The sequence below is a fragment of the Sphaeramia orbicularis genome, chromosome 14, assembly GCF_902148855.1.
Source record: "Sphaeramia orbicularis chromosome 14, fSphaOr1.1, whole genome shotgun sequence".
NCBI classification, from domain to species: Eukaryota; Metazoa; Chordata; class Actinopteri; order Kurtiformes; family Apogonidae; genus Sphaeramia; species Sphaeramia orbicularis.
This window is the reverse complement of record NC_043970.1, coordinates 29336429-29359217: the sequence shown is the minus strand read 5'-3', so window position 1 is coordinate 29359217 and position 22789 is coordinate 29336429. Positions and strand designations below refer to the sequence as shown.

General features: G+C 35.5%; 1 protein-coding gene across 1 annotated transcript; it reads left to right on the top strand.

Annotated features, from left to right (window-relative positions):
* Positions 1–6224: 6224 nt before the first annotated feature.
* On the top strand, positions 6225–22115 carry LOC115433571 (immunoglobulin superfamily member 11). Its single transcript, XM_030155050.1, has 7 exons — positions 6225–6358; positions 9919–10073; positions 10174–10240; positions 13988–14119; positions 18310–18465; positions 21552–21674; positions 21818–22115. The coding sequence occupies exons 1-7, from the start codon at positions 6292–6294 to the stop codon at positions 22018–22020; spliced, it is 903 nt and encodes a 300-aa protein (XP_030010910.1). The 5' UTR covers positions 6225–6291; the 3' UTR covers positions 22021–22115.
* Positions 22116–22789: the final 674 nt, after the last annotated feature.

Sequence of the window (22789 nt, the reverse complement as noted above, 5' to 3'; positions counted from 1 at the left end):
ATAGTTTTGCTGCTACAGTCATGTGAAATTTTGCCCATTATAAGTAAATGGGGAAAAAAAAGATTTAAGAAATTCATAAAAAAAATTTATTTTTGACCTACTTTTCCCAAAATGTAATGACATGTCTTCTGGGTCACTGACAATCTATAAACCCAGTCTGGTGTGAATTCAACCAGTAGTTTTGCTGCTATAGATATTTAAAATTTCAGCCATTATAAGTGAATGGGGGAATTTTTTTTTTTTTTTTTAATTCATAAAAATTTTCCTAAAATGTAATCAGATGTACTCCGGGTCACTGGCAATCTATAAACCCAATTTGGTATGAATTCAACAAAGAGTTTTGCTGCTAACAATATTTAAAATTTCAGCCATTATAAGTGAATGGGGGAGAAAAAAGATTTTAAAAATTCATAAAAATTTTTACTTTGACCTGCTGTTCCCAAAATGTAATCAGATGTATTCCGGGTCACTAGCAATCTATAAACCCAATTTGGCATGAATTCAATCAATAGTTTTACTGCTAGAGTGTTAACAAATAAACAAACAAACAAAAACAATACCCCTTGCCTCTCCTTTGGGGAGCGGGGTAATTAAATCCCCTGTGAGGTGCATCTCAGTACATGTGCCCTGGCTGAGTATGGATGCTTGACTTTGCCATGTATTTGATGTTTTTGGTCCTCCAGTGAAGACAGCCGCTCTCAGCCTAAACTTGGCAGGCAGACCAATATCTGAGACATGAATGGTAAATATATTTTATGCAAATCCCTCAAAAAGCGTGATGGCAGCATTTTGTTTAGCCCGCAGGTCGTAAATGGATAGTGCCCTTATCACCAGATGACTCTCTGCAAGTGTCAAAAATAGATCTTTGAAATTATTCCTCGCAGGTCATGAACAATGACAGCCCTGGATCTCTGACTGCCATGAATCAGTGGGTCCGGTGACTCACAGCTGCTTGATGTTGTCGTGGCAGCTGGGCGGCTCTGTGATGAGGCAGACGGATGACTGAAGGTGAAGAACACACTGAATTCATATTTTTAGTGCTGATGTACATGACTGGGAAGGGTTCATTCTGCAGAGGGCAAATAGTCTTTTCCAAACATACAGTCAGATCCAGATGTATTTGGACAGCAATGCAATTTTTATCACAGTTTAGTCTCTGTTCCCCACCACAGTGGATGTGAAATGAAACAATCAAGATGTGACTGAACTGTGGACTTTCAGCTTTAACTCAAGAGGTTTTAAGAGGAACTGTATTAACTGGTTAGGAATTAACACCATTTGAACTGAAAACATTTAATGTAACTTATGTCTTACAGTTATCTCTATAATTATGTGTTTACTTCAGTAACTCCTACTGATGAACAAGCTATTTTTTTTTCCAACTTTATTGAAAACATTTAAGTATACAGTACAAAAATTTGAACAAACTACAAGATGTCAAAAGGGAAAAAGCATTTGGACATATAAGTTTAAGAAAATAATGAAAGATTTAAAAAAAAACAAAAAAAAAACAATATACAAATAATAGTATAAAAAAGCAAATAAATAAATAAAAATAACAGATCTAACAAATGTAAATAAATAAATACAACAGAGAGTTCAACTGATGAACAAGCTATTTTTTTTTTTTATAACTTTATTAACAACATTTGAATGTACAATAAAAAATTTAAACAAACAACAAGATGTCAAAAGGGAAAAAGCATTTGAACATCTAAGTTTAAGAAAATAATGCATAGATTTATAGATACAAAGCATAATATACAAATAATAGTATAAAAAAGTAAATAAATAAATAAATAAAAATAACAAATCTGACAAATATAATAAATAAATGCAACAGAGAGTTCAGTCATTATTAAAGAATTGTTTATAAATAGCCAAGGTGTTAAAGCTTTTTTTATTATAAATAAATTCTAAAGATTTAATATAATTTTCAAATTCTAATAGGAAGATTTTAAAATTTGGATGTGTTTTAGTATATTTGTTTTTATGTATATGAAATTTTCCAAATAATATGAACAAATTTACAATAAATTCTAGGTTGTTAGTATCATGTTTAAAATATGTAATGACATTTTGGGATGTTATATTTATTTTATTGTTACTTTTAGATATGATATAATTTTCAATTTTGGACCAGAAATTTGAAGAATGTTCACATAAAAAGAATAAGTGTAGAGTGGTTTCAGATTCAGACTGATAAAAATTACATATTTCTTCCACATCATAGAATCGAGACAAAATAGCGTTGGAGGGATATATGTTATGTAAAATTTTGAGGTGTAAAACTCTAATTTTGTTTGTAATACAGTATTTATACGGTAATGTCCATGCTTTTGACCACTCAATTTTAGAAAAAGTTGAATTCCATACTGCTTTATCTCTGGGGGAAATTTTCCTCTTTTCATTCAGTGCATTGCGTATATGTCTGTTATTACAGCTTGAACTAAAAATATTAATGCCATTAATCAATAAACAAGGTTTATTTGTCTGTGATGTTAGATAATTAAGATGATTTTTCATAAGTAAGACAATACCATTAGGGATTGCTTTGAATACATAGTTGTATTCTTTATTTGGAATTGGAAACGAATTTATTGTCATGAATTGTTCATATCTTAGTAAGTTCCCATCTTTACTGATGAACAAGCTAACAGCAGAGATGAACCCATTGAGTGACGTCATCAGTTAGCTAGTTTCAAGATGGCTGCCCCCTGCTGGTGACATAGTGTAAATCTAGTTTTCTGATAAATCAAAATGAATAACTAGTTTTATTACTGTGCGATATGTTACCTAAGATACAAAGAAAATAAACCACAGTAATATTGCCCAGTGTTTCAGCTCAACTTTAAGTTTTTTACTTTTTAATGGTTTAAAATGGGAGTCTATGGGACGGACTTAACTCCTAAAGGGGGTCATCAGTGACATCACCCACTTTCAGCTGTTAGACTTTTACAATCCTGACTTTGTCTTTCTGGAATATGTCATCAAAGAAAAAACCCACTGATCTCCAGACATTCAGTATATGGGTGCTCCTATGAAACTGGATTTATTTTGGTACCTGGTACTTTGCCAGCTTTTTAGACCCAATAGTAAAAGAGAAATTTTGGCATATTTCCCCCCAGGATGTACCTAATGATAACCTCAGATAAATGCGAAAAAAATGATTACACTCTTGCTCTGAGCCATCCCAAAATTAATGAATTTTTGATAACAAATTGGGGCTGAAAATAGAACCAAAATTGGGACATGAAAAGCTACCTAGGTGTCAGTGCATTTGATCTGGAAAACATGGCTTGAAACGGTCTTATATACCACTATAAATAAAGACACTGTGTTAAATGTGATGATCCAAGTGGTTTTTCTAATCCAGACATGCAGGTTTTTCATGAATCGGCAGTCTCATTCAAGGTTTCGTGTGTAACCCATCGCGTCCGCTTGCATTACATGCAGAACCTGCCCATTTATACACACATAAATTGCCAGTGATTTTGCAACAGCGGTCGTTTTTGCTAAACACTTTGCCTTGTATAATTAGTTTGACTCCCAAAATGTACTGTACCTGTGAGAGAATAAAAAGCTATCCGAAAAAAAAAAAAAAAGTAGCACATAATGTTTGTCCTTTTTACCATGTTACATGCAAATTTTTGTGTAAAAATAATATAAAAATGTTTTTTTTTTTTATCTGGAAAAATAGTTACTCTTTTATCTCAGTAAATATTTGTTTTTAAAATAGACCCAAAGTCCTTCCAAACTTGCTTCGTAACATTACTCTACAGGGTGGGGAAGCAAAATTTACAATGAACATTTAGTTGTTTTTTGTTTAGTTTGTTTTGAAACCAAACATATATTGATGTCATAATCATACCTAACACTATTATCCATACCTTTTCAGAAACTTTTGCCCATATGAGTAATCAGGAAAGCAAATGTCAAAGAGTGTGTGATTTGCTGAATGCACTCGTCACACCAAAGGAGATTTCAAAAATAGTTGGAGTGTCCATAAAGACTGTTTATAATGTAAAGAAGAGAATGACTATGAGCAAAACTATTACGAGAAAGTCTGGAAGATACTATTAAAGAAGAATGGGAGAAGTTGTCACCCGAATATTTGAGGAACACTTGCACAAGTTTCAGGAAGCGTGTGAAGGCAGTTATTGAGAAAGAAGGAGGACACATAGAATAAAAACATTTTCTATTATGTAAATTTTCTTGTGGCAAATAAATTCTCATGACTTTCAATAAACTAATTGGTCCTACACTGTCTTTCAATCCCTGCCTCAAAATATTGTGAATTTTGCTTCCCCACCCTGTATATCTTGTTTGAATTTTTAGCCCCCATGTCCTGTTTTTAGGGACCAGTTTGATAGAAGCACTCATATCCAGGCTCAGCTGACCTCTTTTTATGGACACATAAAGTTGCTAAACCTAGACCTGACCAACTGAATCAACCCCTGATCATAACACTACCCCCATAAGCTTTTACTGTGGGTGCTAGGCATGATGGGTAATCACTTCATCCACCTCTCTTGTCACCGTGATGTGCCCGTCACTCTGGAACAGGGTCAGTGTGGACTCATCAGAACACGTGACCTTTGTTCCATTGAAACACAGTCCAGTCATATGTTCTCTATCAGACTGACGGTTGTTTATGAGAAGCTACTCACTGGCTTTTACCTACTTATTCAGTTAAATCTAGGGTAGCAACTTTTCATTTTTTTCCCCCAGGCATTATATATGACATATATTTAGAAATGCATCATGGCAGCATTCAGTGTATAATGTCAGACTCATCCCCTCATACTTAAATTACTGTGTGTTAGACTCAGCAGGCAAGTGGAGTGAGATGGGAAAAAAATCCACAGCTTGTGCTATTTTCCTATTAATATTTTTACTGGAGGGACAAATACATGTGTTTTAACCTGTTTAATCCTGACCATATTTTCAGAGGAAAAACGCCTAAAAAGACATACCCAAAGTAAATGAAGAATTACTTCACAATAATAAGGTTCATATGGATGTTCTTGGTGTCTATGGACATTTAGAGACCTCACAGAATCTATTCCCATTGTCCAAAATATTGTATCTATTACTATGCCTGAGTAAACTATAACAAACTAAAAGAGAAATTAGAATTTTTTTATCCTCGCCTGTTTTTTTTTTTTGGCTGGATTGACGATGATATGCATAAATTAATTGTTCGTGTCTGAGATTTTTAATAGCGCATATTTCACCCCACAAAGAATAAAAATCATGTTTGAACATTAAAGTTTGCACTAAAATACACTTTTGATGTACTTTTATTAACATTAGGGTCTAAACTTTGAGCAAAAGAAAAAAAAAACATCCATTGTCCTGATTTATTATATTTTTATAGTAGATGAATATTAATGTAATTTTTTCGGCCCATGGATAGGGCTAAAAAGACTAGTGGACTGAAATGTAAGTAACATGGAACCAAAAACATGAGGTAAAAATATGAAACACATTTAGAGATGGATACAATATGATAAAATGACAAATCAGTGCAAACTATGGATCAAAAGTGATGATGTGGCGGCATTATTGTTGAGCAATACATACTGAATTTTTTTTGTTATTACTAGTGTACATGGTAATTACTATATTGTCTTGATCACCTTTATTCATCAGTGTATTTGTTTTTGATATTAGTTCCTTGTACACGTAAAAATATTTTGTTTTTTCTTCTGCTCGAATGAATAAATGAAAAAAAAAAAAAAAGTAAACAAAATAACCTGATTATGTAGATGGTTTTTACAAAATTTACCCTGAAAATGACATGAAAACTCTCCCAGGATATGTCAGGAACTGCTATACACTGTATGTTTATTTATATTATATGAGGATGGAAAACCTTGAGTCAGACAATAAGTCTCTGTATCCATGGCAACCAAAGATATAGTGCTCGCAGTGTGGCTCTGCAGTACTATGGGATGTTTCCTCATAGCTACTGTTATCTGTGAAGCAGCTGCATTCTTTTACGTCACACTGGTTAATTAGATTACAAGCTGACCCCTATAGCTCCGGTGCATTTACATCAGACTGAATTAATCTTAACGGATGATTTTAGTCTAACAAGCAGATGTTTTCCTCCTGAAGTCAGAAGTGATGGGACGTAGGATAAAGTTGGAGAGGGAAACACAAGAAGGAGGGGCTGCTGTTTGGTTGCACTGCTCAATAAATTAATCATGCATGCCTAGTTTTTGGCCACCAGTTCACACACAGGGGAGAGACGGGGCTGCCGCTCTTTATTTTTTCCTCTCAGCCATGGGTTCTTCTTCTGGAAGATGGATGCTCTGGACTCTGTGTGTTTGTCTCTCTGCTCTGGAGAACAGTGAGTACAGCCTGGGTGAAGTCTGAACATCTGACCTGGTCGATTTCAGCATTATAGATTTTGTGTAACTTCAAGAGTTTTAGGGGGAAAAGAACTACTGCTGCTTTTTGTTTGTTTGAGTTTTTGTTGTTATACTTTTACTGTACTGTGAAAAAAAAAAAAAAAATCTGACCATGGAAGCTTTACAGCATTGACCTGAGGCATTACACGCAACCAATACTAAGAATAAATGTTGAATTAAGATCATGGTGGTGTCAATATTAGTATTCAAACAGAATATTTTCTTGTCTGTTTTCTGATTTTCTTTAAATTTTCAAGATAGACTCACTAATATTTAAAAACTGTCAAACTACTTTCTTCTAAACCATTATTTTTGCTTCAGTGCCTCTGAAAAGGACATTTTAATGCGCGAATTGTAGTCATAAAAACTCATGTTTGTCATAATGAGTGTCTCAATTTGACAGTTTAGAAAGTGGAAGCCACACAGGAACAATGTCAGGATTTGACAGTGTGTTTTCATGAATGCATCCCAGTGAAACGGCTGTTGTTCCCCTCTGTCTGTGATCGGTTTGGCTCAACCTCAGAGCTGTCAAGTGTAATTAACAACTAATATGCCCGCTGAATTCCCACACACATACAAAAGGCCTGGGGTTGACAGGGAGGAGGAGGAGGTTCATTATTTCAGTATTAAATGGAGGACTGGTGCATTCTGAACAATTAAAAAAACCTAAGGAGTAAATGTATGAATGTAAGAGGAATTCACTATCAGTAGAAGCTTGCATATACAGTGTATCTGGAAAAGTATTGACAGTGCTACAATTTATTTTCTTTTCCCTTTTTTTTATGCTACTGCCTTATTCCAAAATAAATTTTTACCTAAAAATTCTGCACACAATACCTCATAATGACAAAGTAAAAACAAAAATTGTTGGAAACTTTTGCAAATATATTACAAACAAATCTTGCCAGGCACAACAAATCCCGCCCCTCGCATATATTTTGCCCATTATAGGTAAATGGGAAGATTTTAAAAATTCATAGAAAATTTGAACTTTGACCTACTGTTCTCAAAATGTAATGAGATGCATTCTGGGTCGCTGGCAATCTATAAAGTCAATTTGATATGAATTCAACCAATAGTTTTGCTGCTACAGACATGTGAAATTTCACCCATTTTAAGTAAATGGTAAAAAAAAAAAAAAAAGATTAAAAAAAAAATCATAAAAAATCTCAAGTTTGACCTACTGTTCCCAAAATGTAATGAGATCTATTCTGGGTCACTGGCAGTCTATAAACCCAATTTAGTATGAATTCAAAAAATAGTTTTACTGCTAGAGTTTTAACAATCAAACAAAACAAAACAAAACAATACCCCTTGCTTCCCCTTTGAGGGGCAGGGTACAAAAAAAAAAAACAACAAAAAAAAAAAAAAAAAACAAACATCTCTCTCTCTCTCTATATATATATATATATATATATATATATATGTATATATATGTATATATATATATACATATACATATATATACATTTGACCTTACAACCAATGCTAATGGTCCAGGTTTGTGATTAATGTTGATGGATGTTTGAGGGCATGTTTTAGATATTCTGGTGGGTGCTTCCTTGTAATTACAGGGTGGGGAAGCAAAATTTACAATATTTTGAGGCAGGGATTGAAAGACAGTGTATGACCAATTAGTTTATTGAAAGTCATGAGAATTTATTTGCCACAAGAAAATGTACATAATAGAAAATGGTTTTATTCTATGTGTCCTCCTTCTTTCTCAATAACTGCCTTCACACGCTTCCTGAAACTTGCGCAAGTGTTCCTCAAATATTCGGGTGACAACTTCTCCCATTCTTCTTTAATAGTATCTTCCAGACTTTCTCGTAATAGTTTTGCTCATAGTCATTCTTTTCTTTACATTATAAACAGTCTTTATGGACACTCCAACTATTTTTGAAATCTCCTTTGGTGTGACGAGTGCATTCAGCAAATCACACACTCTTTGACATTTGCTTTCCTGATTACTCATATGGGCAAAAGTTTCTGAAAAGGTATGGATAATAGTGTTAGGTATGATTATGACATCAATATATGTTTGGTTTCAAAACAATTGATGTAGTGTATAAATATATATATATATATATATATATATATATATATATATATATATATATATATATATATATATATAAACATGTACATAAGTATTCACTGTTTGCCATGAGACTCAGATTCAAGCTCTGGTGAATCCTGTTTCTACCCATCATGCTTCAGTGTTTCCACCTGTGGTGAATTCAGTTGATTGGACATGATTTGGAAAGGCACACACCTGTCTATGTAAGGTCTGATAGTTGACTGTGCTTGTCAGAGCACAAACCAAATCATCACATCTGAGGAGTTGTCTGTAGACCTCTGAGACAGGATTGTATCAGGGGAAGGATACAGAAAAATCTCTGCAGCATCAAAGATCCTGATGAGCATAGTGGCCTCCATCATCTGAAAATGGAAGAAGTTTGGAACCACTGGGACTCTTTCTAGAGCTGATGCCTGGTCAATCTGAGGGATCGCAGTAGAAGGGCCTTAGTCAGGGAGGAGACCAAAAACCTGATGGTGACTTTGGCAGAGCTCCAACAGGAGAACCTTCCAGAAGGACAACCATGTCTGCAACACTCCACCAATCAGGCCTGTAAGATAGTGTCCAGACTGAAGCCCCTCCTCAGTAAAAAGACACATGAAGACCACCTACAGTTTGACAAAAGACACCTGAAGGACTCTTAGACCATGAAAAATGAGGTTCCCTGGTTTCATGAAACAAAGATTAAACTCTTTGGCCTGAATGCTAAACGTCATGTCTGGAGAAAACCACACACCCTCTCATCACTGAAGCATGGTGGAGGCAGCATCAGGCTGTTGGGCTGCTTCTAACAGCAGGAACTGGGAGACGAGTCAGGGACGAGGAAAAGATGAAAACAGAAATGTACAGAGACATCCTCAAAGATTACCTGCTCTAGACCTTGGACCAGGGTGAAGATTCATCTATGAACAGGACAACAACCCTAAACACAGCCAAGAAAACAAAGCAGAGGCTTCAGGACAACTCTGTGAATGTCCTTGAGCTCAGACCTGAACCCCTTTGAACATCTCTGAAGTGTCTGAAAATGACTGCACCAACACTTACCATCCAACCTGATGGAGCTGGAGAGGTTCTGCAAAGAAGAACAGGAGAACCTGCCCAAAAATAGGGGAACCAAGCTTGTAGAATCATACTGTCGAAGGTGTGTCAACAAAGTATTGAGCAAATGCTGTGAATACTTATGTACGTGTTATATTTGTGCTTTTTTATAAACTTGCAAAAGTTTCACAAACGGTTTTCACTTTGCCATTATGAGGTAATGTGGGTAGAACTTTGAGGTAAAAAAGAATTTAGTCTGTTTTTGAATAAGGCTTTAACACAAGAAAATATAAAAAAATAAAAAGTGTAGTGCTGTGATTACTTTCCAGATACACTGTATTTGACTGGTCCTTTTTTTTTTTTTTTTTTCTCTGTTCACAGCTGCACTCAGGGTGACCATGAGGGAATCCAGTGTGGAGGTGGTCCGAGGGGATTTTGCCATCCTTCCCTGCTCATTCTTCACCTCCAGCCCCCTCTCCAGACTCAATGTGATCTGGACTCTGGCTCCCTTCACCAACCCAGAATCCCCAATCCAGGTCTGCACCATCTGCCCTCTATAGCTTTACAAAACTACCTTGAGTATCATTAACCCGTTGGCGTTTCCAGGTTCTAGATCAGTATATTCTGTCTTTGCAGGTGATTGTGTATGACCATGGACAAGTGATTGAAGACCCTTCCCTCATTGGCCGGGTGGGTTTCACAGGTAACGGTCTTAACTATTGAACACTTTGAGTCACGATTATTGACAAATGTGTTGCATTCCTATGATTCAGTTTAAGTCTGTTATGTTATAAATATCCACCATATCTGTGCATCATCTGCCTTTACATTTTGTAATCAATGACGCCTCTTGTGTTGCTGAGTATTTCAGTTGAGATTATGTCAATTTAATTCATTTCTCATCATAATAAATTCAGTACAATATAGATCCTGCAGCTGTAAACTGTCATCTCTTGTCACATGACATCTTTCCATCTAATTATACTTGTTTGGATGATGAATGTGACTCTCAATCACATGTCCTTAAAAAATGTCCTGTTTTATTCTTTAGTAGGCGTATCTACTTCACATTGAGTACAGTAACTTGTAGAACAGTAGTTTCCAACCTTTTTTGGCTCGTGACCCCATTTTAACATCACAAATTTCTGGCAACCCCAGACATTCAAAACAAAGACTTTTTTTTTTTGCTAAAATTAATTTGTTTTTGATCATGTAATAGTTTGTTATACTATGTTGCAAATAAATGTTAATTTTAGATGACATTTAGTCTATATAATGTATATTATTATGGATGTAGGCAGAAAAGCCAGGTGTAGATTACTGCACAAAGTGAGAATTTTTTTTTTTTTTTTTCCCTTGGTCAGGATATGTACAGTCAGTCCAGCTTGGATTTACAAGGCTGACAATTAATACTGAACAAACAATAACTCAAACTATGAATTATGAAAGAGCTGCAGCATCTGAAACTGACCACAATGAACATTTGAAAGATAAACAGTCCCACAGTGCTTCAGTTTCAGCTTCAGTTTGTCATGTCTATTATGGATTGTGATTGTCTCTCTGAACTCACCACATATTTTTTATTAGTAAAGGTTTTTTTTTCTTTTATCAATTGCTAGACCCCACGTGGGGTCCCGACCCCAAGGTTGAAAAACACTGTTGTAGAACAACTCTGTATTTATGTGCACATATCCTGCTTTTAACTTGTTTGATAACCAATAATTACTGGTATGATGGTTCAACATTTCCCATGTGGCAACAAGAAGACGGTGCCAAAAAAGTTACTGCACTCTTTTTGGTGGAATTTTCAAGCGTACATATATTTTCAATGTATTATAATGTTGGAGTTTTTACTGAGCAGTTGATGCAACTCAAGAGTGTCAAATCATTGTTAAATCTGCATTTTTATGGTGAAAATTTGAAGCTGAGCAAATAAAAATAAAATGGATTTTTGTTTTTGCTTCAAAATAAAAACACCTGAACATTTACTCTTGCTAACAACCAATGTAATGTTACTGTACTAGAGATATATGCTGAAATAATTTTAGTAGCATAATTTTTTAACTTAATGCTGTACCAAATAGTTTTTGTCCTTTTATGGTAAAGGAAGTGACATTGTATAATAAATTTACATTTTTCATTCATTCATTGGGCTGTACACTGTTGTCTGTAAGGTTGGAATAATTTTGCTTTCAGACATCAGTAATCATCTTTGACCTGAGTCCTAGTTACATTAGATAAGATAAGACTTTATTGATCCAACCATGAGGATTTTTCACAGTGGACAGCAGCAACATACAACACACTAGAGAAAAAAACAAAAACACAAGTGAGAATGAAATAAAAGACAATGAGAAATGTGGCATTTATGTAGAGAATTAGAATTAAACATTTAATTTTTGATCAAGAATAAATCACACTGTCACAATCATTTCATGAGATGAAGTAAAAATATTTAATTGCAATTTTATGGGCAACAATGTATAAATATTCATGCTTTGACATCACAGATTTAATGTTATTCCTTGATACGTTACACAGAACAGCAATTTGTACAGTATGTCCTGGACAAGCTTTATCAGTACAAGTGTGCTAAATATTGCTGTGTGTAGTTAGAATTATGTGGTTAGAAGGTGGAATAAACAGTCTGACGTCCTGTGCTGTTCAGTGGTACTTTTGGATGGTATCAGTCTCTCACTGATGGTCACATCATGGAGTGGGTGAGTGGAAGTGTCCACTATTGTCCTCTGACACCACCATCAGAGTCCAGCTCCATCCTCACATCATTACTGGCTTGCAGATCAGCTTGTTGAGTTTGTTGGCATCGGCAACCCTCAGCCTGCTGTCCCAGCATGCAACAGCATAGAGGACAGCACTGGACATGACAGACTCATAGAAGGTCCTGAGCATTGTCCAGCAGATGCTGAATGACCTCAGGAAGTAGAGACACCTTTGGCCCTTCATGTAAAGTGATGGTGTGTTCTTTGCTCAGTCCAGTTTATTGTCAATAAAGAGTGTCATTGGGTTTTTCCTCATCTTAAAAGACTAATGTTAATACTGATTTTAATGCTTAATGATGACCATAAGTTTTCTTTTCCTGGCTCCTCACAACTGTTAGTTTGTCAGACACCTGTGTCCTTCAAAACATGAATGTTTCTCTCAGTCAGCTTCTCAATTCTGCATATTGTATGCTACTTTATCTCTAAAGATAGCACAACTTACAGTTTGACCTTTTAGCCCATAGCAGAGCATGAGCTCTCTCAGTTCTGGAATTCAACAGAGCTACTTTCCCTAACTTCCCAGAATGACTCCAAAGTCTTACATTCTGTCCTGTGTCCATCTGACATTCTTTCTTTTACTTAGCAAAAGCATCATACGTCAAATTTTATATTAACCAATCCCATGTAAGCTTAGCACAGCCTCTATAAGTTAGACTGATTTTCTGTATTAGGTAGAACTGACTTCTGACAGAGGGCGAAGCTTCGTTTGTCAGTTTCTCACTTGTGCACAATAAAGGAAGGCCTGACTGACAACCAATCCATTCTCCACGAATTTTTGTCGTTTACGCCTCCACGACACTATGAATACGAGGGGGGGCTGAAAAGTTCATAGCCTGACTAAGAAGGAGTTATTCCACAGCAATGAAACTTGGCATACATTAAATTCAACCTCTCCTGATACTAACTGCATGGTTTCCTTCCAGATAAACCCACACTGGATAAATAATTTAGGACTTTGAGAAGTAGTACCAGAGACATTTGGTGAACCATCCGTGGCACCGTGGTCTTCAATGTCTGCAGAAAAAGGGGTTAGCCCCCAAGGACATTCATGCTGACATGGTTGCTATAGGGGATGATGCTCCAGCTTTACCAACTGTGCAAAACTGAGAAGCTGAATTCAAGGGGGGGAGGGAGAATGAGGGAGGGGTGAAAAGCAAGCATTTTCATGAAATGTCTGTAGTACTACTTTCAAAGTCCTGAATTATTTATCCAGTGTGGGTTTATCTGGAAGGAAACCATGCAGTTAGTATCAGGAAAGGTTGACTTTAATGTATGCCAAGTTTCATTGCTGTGGAATAACTCCTTAGTCAGGCTATGAACTTTTCAGTCCCCCCTCATATCTATAGTAATGGACTGGGCACTAGCATTATAACATGGCTGATTCTGCCTTTTCTGTTTTATAAATAATTGATGGACAGTAAAACAACAGACTACTTTAGTATGGAAACTGAAAGTGAAGCCTGAATGAATGGAGTCTGTTTAAAGATTTATTGTTTCCTCAGCATTTTTTATCCAGTGAGAACATTAAATAAATATGAATGTAAAAAAATAAAAAATAAATAATAATAATAATAATAATAATTTCCTCTTGGTTTTCTACAGCATATCAATATGTGTATGTGTATATAAGTTTTTTTCACATGTGGTTCATTGGTGTGCCATACCTGCAGGTATCCCATGGAGTGCAGATATTGTCCTGAATGACACACAAGTATCAGATGCTGGTATTTACCGCTGCATGGTCAACAACCCACCAGAGACTGCAGATCCAGGAATTGGAGAGCTGGCACTTACTGTTCTTGGTAAGTCTCAGTTTATTTACAAACTACAAAAGTACAAATGAAAATATAATGAAGACTGTGAAATGGGACACTAGACACCAATGAGCCTAAATCACATTAAATGAACAGAAAAAACAGTTTAATTGGATTTTCATTCAACAAGGCATCTAATGATCTAAAAATCCTACACTCATGTAAAAGTGGATAGTGGAAAAACATTTAGATTAATCAGTTAGATAAAATACAACAGACCATCTGTTCCCAAACACTGGACCAGGTGGGACACAAGAAAATGTATTTTGTTCCAAAACAAATTTGCATTTCAAGCCATTCAATTAAAGTTTCAACAAGAATAATTTTTTTGATTGTGCTGAATATTTACATTGTTCTGATATTTTTGCTTAGAACCTTTTTGTGTCATTGATTAGTGGAGAAAATGAGTGTCTTTTACCTCTGATTGAATACATTAAAGTGTTTAACATATGCATCAAACTAAAACTTGTGATTTATCAACTAAACGTCTCTTCAATTTGCTAGTTCAGCTGCTTAAATTCATATTATAAGCCTCATAATAATGTGAAACTTCAGTTAAGGTGGACAGCAATATTCATTAATAAACACAAATTCACTTCTTTTTATGATACTGTATATAGATTTATGAAACGGATGGAGGTCAGAAATATTAGAAAGTGGGTCATTAGGGAAAAAAATTGTAAGATTTTATGAACTCACTTCCCTAAAAGTCAGGAAAAGTAAAAGCATTATGTAAGGTATTATGGATGATGGAATCATCCATAATACCTGTTTATTTGACTATTGTTCGTTTTCATATCCAACTAATTCTGTAAAGCCATGTGAGGCAACCCTGTTGTGATATAGGGCTCTATAAAATAAACTGAATTATGGATAAAAAAATCGATGTAAACTCTTTACATCCATTGAGTCTAAGTTTGTTTCCCTGGTTTTATCTGTATTGAAATTTATAAACAAGAACATCCAGTCATATTTTGACTAAGAATAATAAAAATGTCAAAGATGTGTCCTTTATGCGTATGGAGGCTTTAGGTACTGATGTGGGGGTTTAGTTGTATATATTTGACTAAAAACAATGCATTATGAATAATTTCAGATATATATGAAAATAATCCTTATGAAACAGTTTATTAGTTTAATATAGTTTCTGAATATTCTAAGTGAATCTGGAAATAACAATTATAAAAATAATAATATAGTTTAATAAATGGATTGGATTTCTATAGTGGTTTTCAAGGCACTCAGAGCTCTTTCCATTTTTGATCCATTATTCCTTCACTCTCACATTCACATACTGGTGGTGGTAAACTACATGAGTAGCCACAGCTGACACTGGAGGCAGTGTGGGTGAAGTGTGGTCCCAAGGACACAGTGGACTCCACAACACATGACTAGGGCAGAGTGGGATTCGAACTGCCAACCTTGAACGACCCACTGTCTCCTGAGCCACAGCCATCCCACTTAACCCTTTCATGCGTGAGTTATGAGAACCTCAGTCAAGATTTTTTTTCCTGACTGTTTTTATTCGTCTTTAGGCATGAAAAAAAAAAAACAATGCAAAATTTTTGTATGAACCTATTTTTCATGGAGTTACAAAAATGTCCACTCAGCTGGACACAATGCATTTATTTTTTGAAGCAAAGAAACATATTTAAAACCCATCATCAGAAAGTATTATACTGTGTGAAAACTGTGAAATAAAAACATTTTTAATGCAGCTAATCTGATGTTTTCTCACATTTTAACATACTCTAATGCTAGTTATTACTCACTTCATGGAGATAATATGCAAAAAAAAACAAAAAAAAAAACAACCCTTTTTGATTATGAAAACAGTTAATTATAATCTAATAACAATTGAGTTTTTTTGCTCTCTGTTGCGCAATGGGTACAAACTGCCATCATGCTGGGGAGAGAACTCTTAGTAAGGGAGTGGAAGGCTCCATCGACTCCAACTTTCCCCCAGTGGTATACCTTTCTTGGTCAATTGGCAGCATTTGAAAAATTATCTTATAGATTGTTAAATAGAGTAGATGATTACAATGACAAATGGTACCGCTACTTCTCCTACACAGGTCAATGATGTTTCCATCTCAAGAATGTAAACGGGACATAGTGATAAGTAATGACTGTTGTAACCATGTATATGTGTATTATGAGCATTGTCCTTATTATTATTATTATTATTATTATTATTATTATTATTATTATTATTATTATTATTATTAATGTTTCGTCTGGTCAGAGATTGTCCACATGTCTTCAGTATACTGGCATTGATAACTGGCATAAGGTGTGGAAATGTATAGCATGTATGGCCTAAAAAATTTTTATTTATTTTTTTTACTATTATTTTGCCCTTTTTTTATTCTTTTTTTTATATATAGAAGAAAAACTCAGTAAAGATCAAGTCATAAAAAAAAAAAAAAAATCTAATAACAATTAGCAATAGCTTTACACTCAAACGTGTTACTGCAGATCGGGTTTATGAAGAACAGCAAAGTTACAGTAATGGTATGAATTGCAGTGTATGAGATGGTGCATAAGTGTTCACTGTGTTGGTTGATATGAAACTAAAACAACAAAACCCATGAATATACAAGAGAACAGCTGGAGAATACCTGTCCACTGTTGTGACCACTATGCATGAAAGGGTTAAATTAGAGGATGAAAAAGGTTTCTACTTTTCATATGTTATGGAAAAATATTACTCTACTAATTCGTCTATAATAAAGAAGGATAAGATCAAATGTTCAGTGTCAAAGAAATCACTTTATTTGGAGCTCCATAGAAAGAGATATCACTCAGACTAAAGACTGAGACGGTCTGCCCCCAAAAATACAAATCACTCTGTAGTCTTCTGTCTCCCATGAGAAAATTATGATGTATAGAAAGTGTTTTGGCTAGTGTCAGGAACTTAGAGAAAATACCCCTGTGAGAAATTGTCTCTATTCTACTCAGGTAGAAATGCCTGGCCTTCTACTCTGGACACAACACAGAACAAGTCACACTATCTGAAATAAAGTTAGAAACCCATATGATATATGAAAAACATGAATATATATGAATATATATGGATATAAGTAATATTTCCATTACACATAGAATTATTAATTTATTCATTTTTCATGTGCTTAAGGTTGCGACTGATCATGGAATTTACACAGATAATATTATCGGCACTTGAAAAGTCACAGAAATGTGTGGGAACCCTCTGAGTGTCGGTCCATTTACATTTCAAGAAAAATAGTCTTGGCCCTTCTCTGTACAATGAGTGAAACGTGGATGTTTTTCTACGAGTATAAATAATTCTGTAATTGTATAGTTATTAGAGACCGTTTTCTGTCATTAATAACCATAATATTCCAGTGTAAGTTTAATTTCAGACTTTGCTCCATGTTTAATAGATGTTTTACTGAAAAATCATAAAACTAGCAGGACATTGTGAACAACAGGTTTAATTTTCATGTAATATAACGACACTTTTAGGGAAAAAAAAGATGGAAGCCGTCTTTACACTGAGTCAGAATTACATTTGATAAGCGTGTTTTGTCAGTGATTCAATAAACAAGTTTTATTTTTGGTTTTTTTTTTTGTTTTTTTTCTGTATCTTTACTTTATGTTGCATGCACATTTTCTTTGTCCTGCACTTTATCTTGTTAGTTAAATATTTTCTTGTGATCAGACAGGTATAACTGATGAAAGATGCTTTTTTTAAAAAAAAATTTCTAATTAAATTTTATTAAAAAATTTTCAACCTACTGACGGTTTCGGTTGTAGCTTCAGCCTTCATCAGAGCTGTCAAATGCTTCCTGGTGTGACATGTCTAAAAACAGCTGATCGGGCCGGGACACTTTTCAAGATAAAATTTTCCGACCCATCAGCAGGAAAAAAAAAACATCTTTCCTCAATTCTACTAGTCTGATCACAAGAAAATCTCTAACATTTGGAATGGAAGACATGACGAACGTAATCAATCTACTTTATCTTGTTGCTTCAGTCAGTGCATTTACACGTTGTGGGATCAATAAAGGTTCATCTTTTACTTTAACATGATGAATAAAGTGCATATTATTCTGCATGTAAATATAGTAGAAGCTGTGTCACAGCTATGTTTGGAAGAAACCCACTCAAACCTGACCCATAAAGCTGTGTATTCATTGTGTTTTCCTTCTCAGCCCCCCCCTCGTTGCCTGTGTGTCAGTGGGATGGAGACGTTGACATGGGTGGGAGCGTCACTCTGTCCTGCACGGTGAAGGAGGGCACCCCCACTCCAGAGATCCACTGGGAAAAACTGAATCCAGAGGAAATCTCACTTCCCATCAACATGGAGGGTCAGTAACATGAGTGGGTTTTCCACATTGTGTTCTGATTTGGTGATCACTGTGACTTAACTCTGCTATAGAAATCTTATTTAAACATTCACATTTAACCAGGATGTTGGTGCTTGGGACATGTACACTTGCACTTTTTAAATTTACAACAATAATATACGGGTGCTTCTATGAAACTGGTCCCTAAAAACACGACGGAGAGGCTAAAAATTCAAACCAGATGTAGGCTAATGTTATGAAGCAAGTTTGGAAGCATTGGGTCTATTTTAACAATAAATATTTACTGAGATAAAAGAAAAAGTATTTTTCAGATAAAACGCATTTTTCTATTTTTATACAAAAATCAGCATGTAACACGGTAAAAAGGACATGAAAATTACACGTTGCTATTTTTTCAAATATCTTTTTATTCTGTCACAGGTGCATTTTGGGAATCAAACTAATTATGCAAGGCAGAGTGTTTGACAAAAATGACCACTGTTGCAAAATCACTCATGATTTATATGTGTTTAAATGAGCAGGTTCTGCATGTAACGTGAGTGGACACAACGGGTTGTGTGTGAAACCTGGAATGAGACTGCCGATTCATGAAAAACCCACATGTCTGGATTAGAAAAACCACTAGGATCATCACATTTAACACAGTGTCTTTATTTATAGCAGTATATACGACCATTTCAAGCCATGTTTTCCAGATCAAATGCACTGACACCTAGGTAGCTTTTCATCTCCCAGTTTTGGTCCTATTTTTGGCCCCAATATTTTATTAAAAATTCATTAATTTTGGGATGGCTCAGAGCAAGAGTATAATTTTTTTTTGCATTTATCTGAGGTTATCATTAGGTACATCCTGGGGGGAAATGTATCTAAATTTCTCTTTTATTATTGGGTCTGAAAAAGCTGGCGAAGTGCCAGGTACCAAAATGAACCCAGTTTCATAGAAGCACCCTTATGCAAAAAATTCCGATGTAAATATGAGGACACTGGAGGAAGGCTTTAACAAACCCAACAAAATACTTTTAAAATGAGTTAATCTGGTCAACATACATGAAATGAATGAAATGTATAGGATTTACTCCTCATTTGAGGCTAATCTTAAAGAAATGTCTTTTGGGTGATGTCTATGTGTTTTAGATAAACATTGAGGTATTAAGAAGAGCTCCTGGACACATTTCAGGAATATTTCAGTAAGTGTAGAAAATAGTGATATTGGACAGGTTTTGGTGCATGTTTCTAAGGAGTTTTGGATCATTTTAAGGCATTAATAAATGTTTCTTGATATTTGCCCTTCATAGCCAAGAACTGCAAAATACAAGCAACACTAATACAAAATACTAATACAAGTACAGAATATTTACCAACAGCTTTTATAAGAGTATAATGTACTCCAAATATGGTCACTGTGGACCGTTTCAGGTGTTTCATGTGTTTCAGGCAGTTTTTCAGATGGTCACCAACAGCCCCTAGTGGTGGAGTAGTGGTCTCTAACAGCCAGACTGAACTGTGTCAGTGCTGTAGACCTGGTCTGACACAGTCCACTATCACTGTGGAACAGATGTTTTCTGGGTAGTTTTTAGGTGGTGCTGAGTGCAGGATGGTGCAACAGCGGAACTCTCAAAAGTGACCCACAGACAGTCTAATAATAATGGAACTGTTTCTGTGTGTGCTTTTGACATTTCCTTTTGCTTGCAACTTTCCATTGTATTTTTTTTGGCTGCTATTTTATTTATTTATTACATTCAGTATTTTTAAATGTTCCCATGGGAGTTTGTCCTTTAATTTTCTTGTGCAGTCATGTGATATGATGTATACAATGACAATAAAGGATATTCTATTCTATTCTATTCTATTCTATTCTATTCTATTCTATTCTATTCTATTCTATTCTATCGCAGTGGAGAAAGGTTTTTGGACACCCTTACAATTTTACACAACCTCAAATATTATCCTAAAATATTTGCAGGAAAATATTGTTTGTGTTTCAAGACGTGTGACTGCATCAGATGGACACAAACAAATATGAATGATTTTTTTTTTGTCTGTTAACAAAAAACAAAAACAAAAACAAAACTAATTCTTGACAGTTTCATGTCAACATTTCATGCCCTGGATGTATTTCGTTCTCTTACTGAAACATCCAGTTTTGACCTTGACGGAAAAACAGAGCATGTGCAGAGGGGAGCATGTAGGTTTGGAGAATGGCAGATAATATTAATAATATTATACCGATGGCCAAAAAACAAAACCTCCTGTCTGCAAATTTTTAGATTTTGAGTTTTCACATTAAATGGTGAGAACAAAGATGACTCCACATTTTCAGTCTATCTGCAAGATAATCTTGTCCTTTCTTATAACATGAAGGTCACCTGACAAAAACCTCCTAGACCATACTATAATAAATCTAAAGCTTTTTTTTTTTTTGTTTCCTGAAAAAAGTGATTTTTTTCAGATAGGAGTATGTATTTGTATTCTGGCCATCGATATTTCACAAATGCATGGGGTGTCCAAAAACCTTCTTCCTCTATTCTATGGGGACATCCTTGATGGTATTATACTGATTAAATCCTAAAAAAAAAAAAAAAAAAACAGCACAAAAAGATGTGAGTCTGAGTCAAAACCTGCCATTTTCGGGGTATAGTTGTTGTTCTTTCTTTGGTGAAAGGAGAACTTTGAACATGATAAAACGCAGAGTAAAGAAGGAACATGACAACCATGTCACTGCATGAGAGAAATGTTCACCTTTATCCCAACAGAGAACATGCAGTGAGCCAGACTGAGGCTGATGTGCTGGGACAGGTTTGGGTTTCATTTTGAAATAATAGGCTTATGGTATATGTGATAGTGATACTACTACAAAATGCTGGAACAGTTTCTTTTTCGTTCCACAGTGACCTGTTCAGGGACCATGTCACTGAAGGCCACACAGTTAATGTTCTGGCAGATGAAGTGTTGCAGAACTGGGCTGATGTGTTGAATTTTCTCAGCATTCGCTTTTTATATAATTTTCTTATTATTTCCATCATGTCAGGGGCCTCTGAGGGGCCCCGACCTCTGACTGAAGCGTCTCCTCTTGGGTCCCATCACAGGGGATCTGTCCGGCTCAGTGCAGATTGTCAACGTGTCGTCTCAGACGTCTGGCCTGTATCGCTGCTCTGCCAACAATTTCCTGGGAACAGAGAACTGCTACGTCAACTTATCCATCTACAGCAGTAAGGGCCTCTTTGTTGACCCATAATCCTCTCTGCCTCAGTGGTTTCCTTTATATTTGTCAGACCCTGGTAGTTGTTTGTGTGTTCTATTGTGTTTGTGTGTGTGTGTGTGTGTGTGTTTGTGTGTGTGTGTGCGCGTGCAGCTCCAGACAGTTCCTCGGGGATCCTGCAGGGTGTGCTGCTGACCCTGTCCATGAGTCTGGTTCTGCTGGCGCTGCTGGTTCTGATCCTATGGCTCCATCGTACGGGGCAGGACGGCCGGTGGCGAGGAGGCAAAGACGACGAGGACGAGTGTTACAATGAGATCAGGTACACGCCGTCGCTGATGAAACGCTCGTTTGTCTGACTTTCTGAAGACTTCAGTACTCTGGTGCAGACTGATAATGTACAGATTAATGTAAAGGCAGGCAACGTTTTCAATAAAAGCCCATGTTCTGATAATGCTGGTCTTCTATTTACTGGAGGCATATTTTAATTGTGTTTTTCTTTAATGTTAATTAAAACCTTAAATGGCCGTAGGGAATTTGGAATCTGCTGGTTTTAAGTAGATAAATATGAAACAAGCAAATAAATCCCTGCAATGGTGTGGTTATGAAAAAAAACAAAAAACAAAAAACAGAACGAATGCACTTATTTATAATTCTCAGTGCCTCAAAGTGTTTGAGAAAAAAAAAATGTACTGATGATTTACACATGGAATTACACAATAATATAGACTACAAAGGCCATCGTGTGACTCATTCTAACATGTATGTGATAAGTACAGTTTCCTAATCCAGTTTTTTTATTTGCAAACCACACGTTTGTTAGAGATCTGCACTTATTAAAAGTGTTGTTTTTAAGTTTTGAAAGGAAATGGGGGGGGGGGGGGGGGGGGGGAGTAACCATGTGGATTTAACCAAGCAAATATTTCAGACCCCTCCACTGGATAATTACTGCGGTGATTTCTATTTTTCAGCACATCTTCACTTGTGAAGAATGTAAACCTTGAGTAATTTTCCTTGAAAATTGCTCTATTAATTATCAAGTGACTAAATCAAAGATTTACTGGAGGACAGTTTGTGATTTTTTTTTTTTTTAACAGTTCCAATTAAGACATATTCTCTCGATGAAAC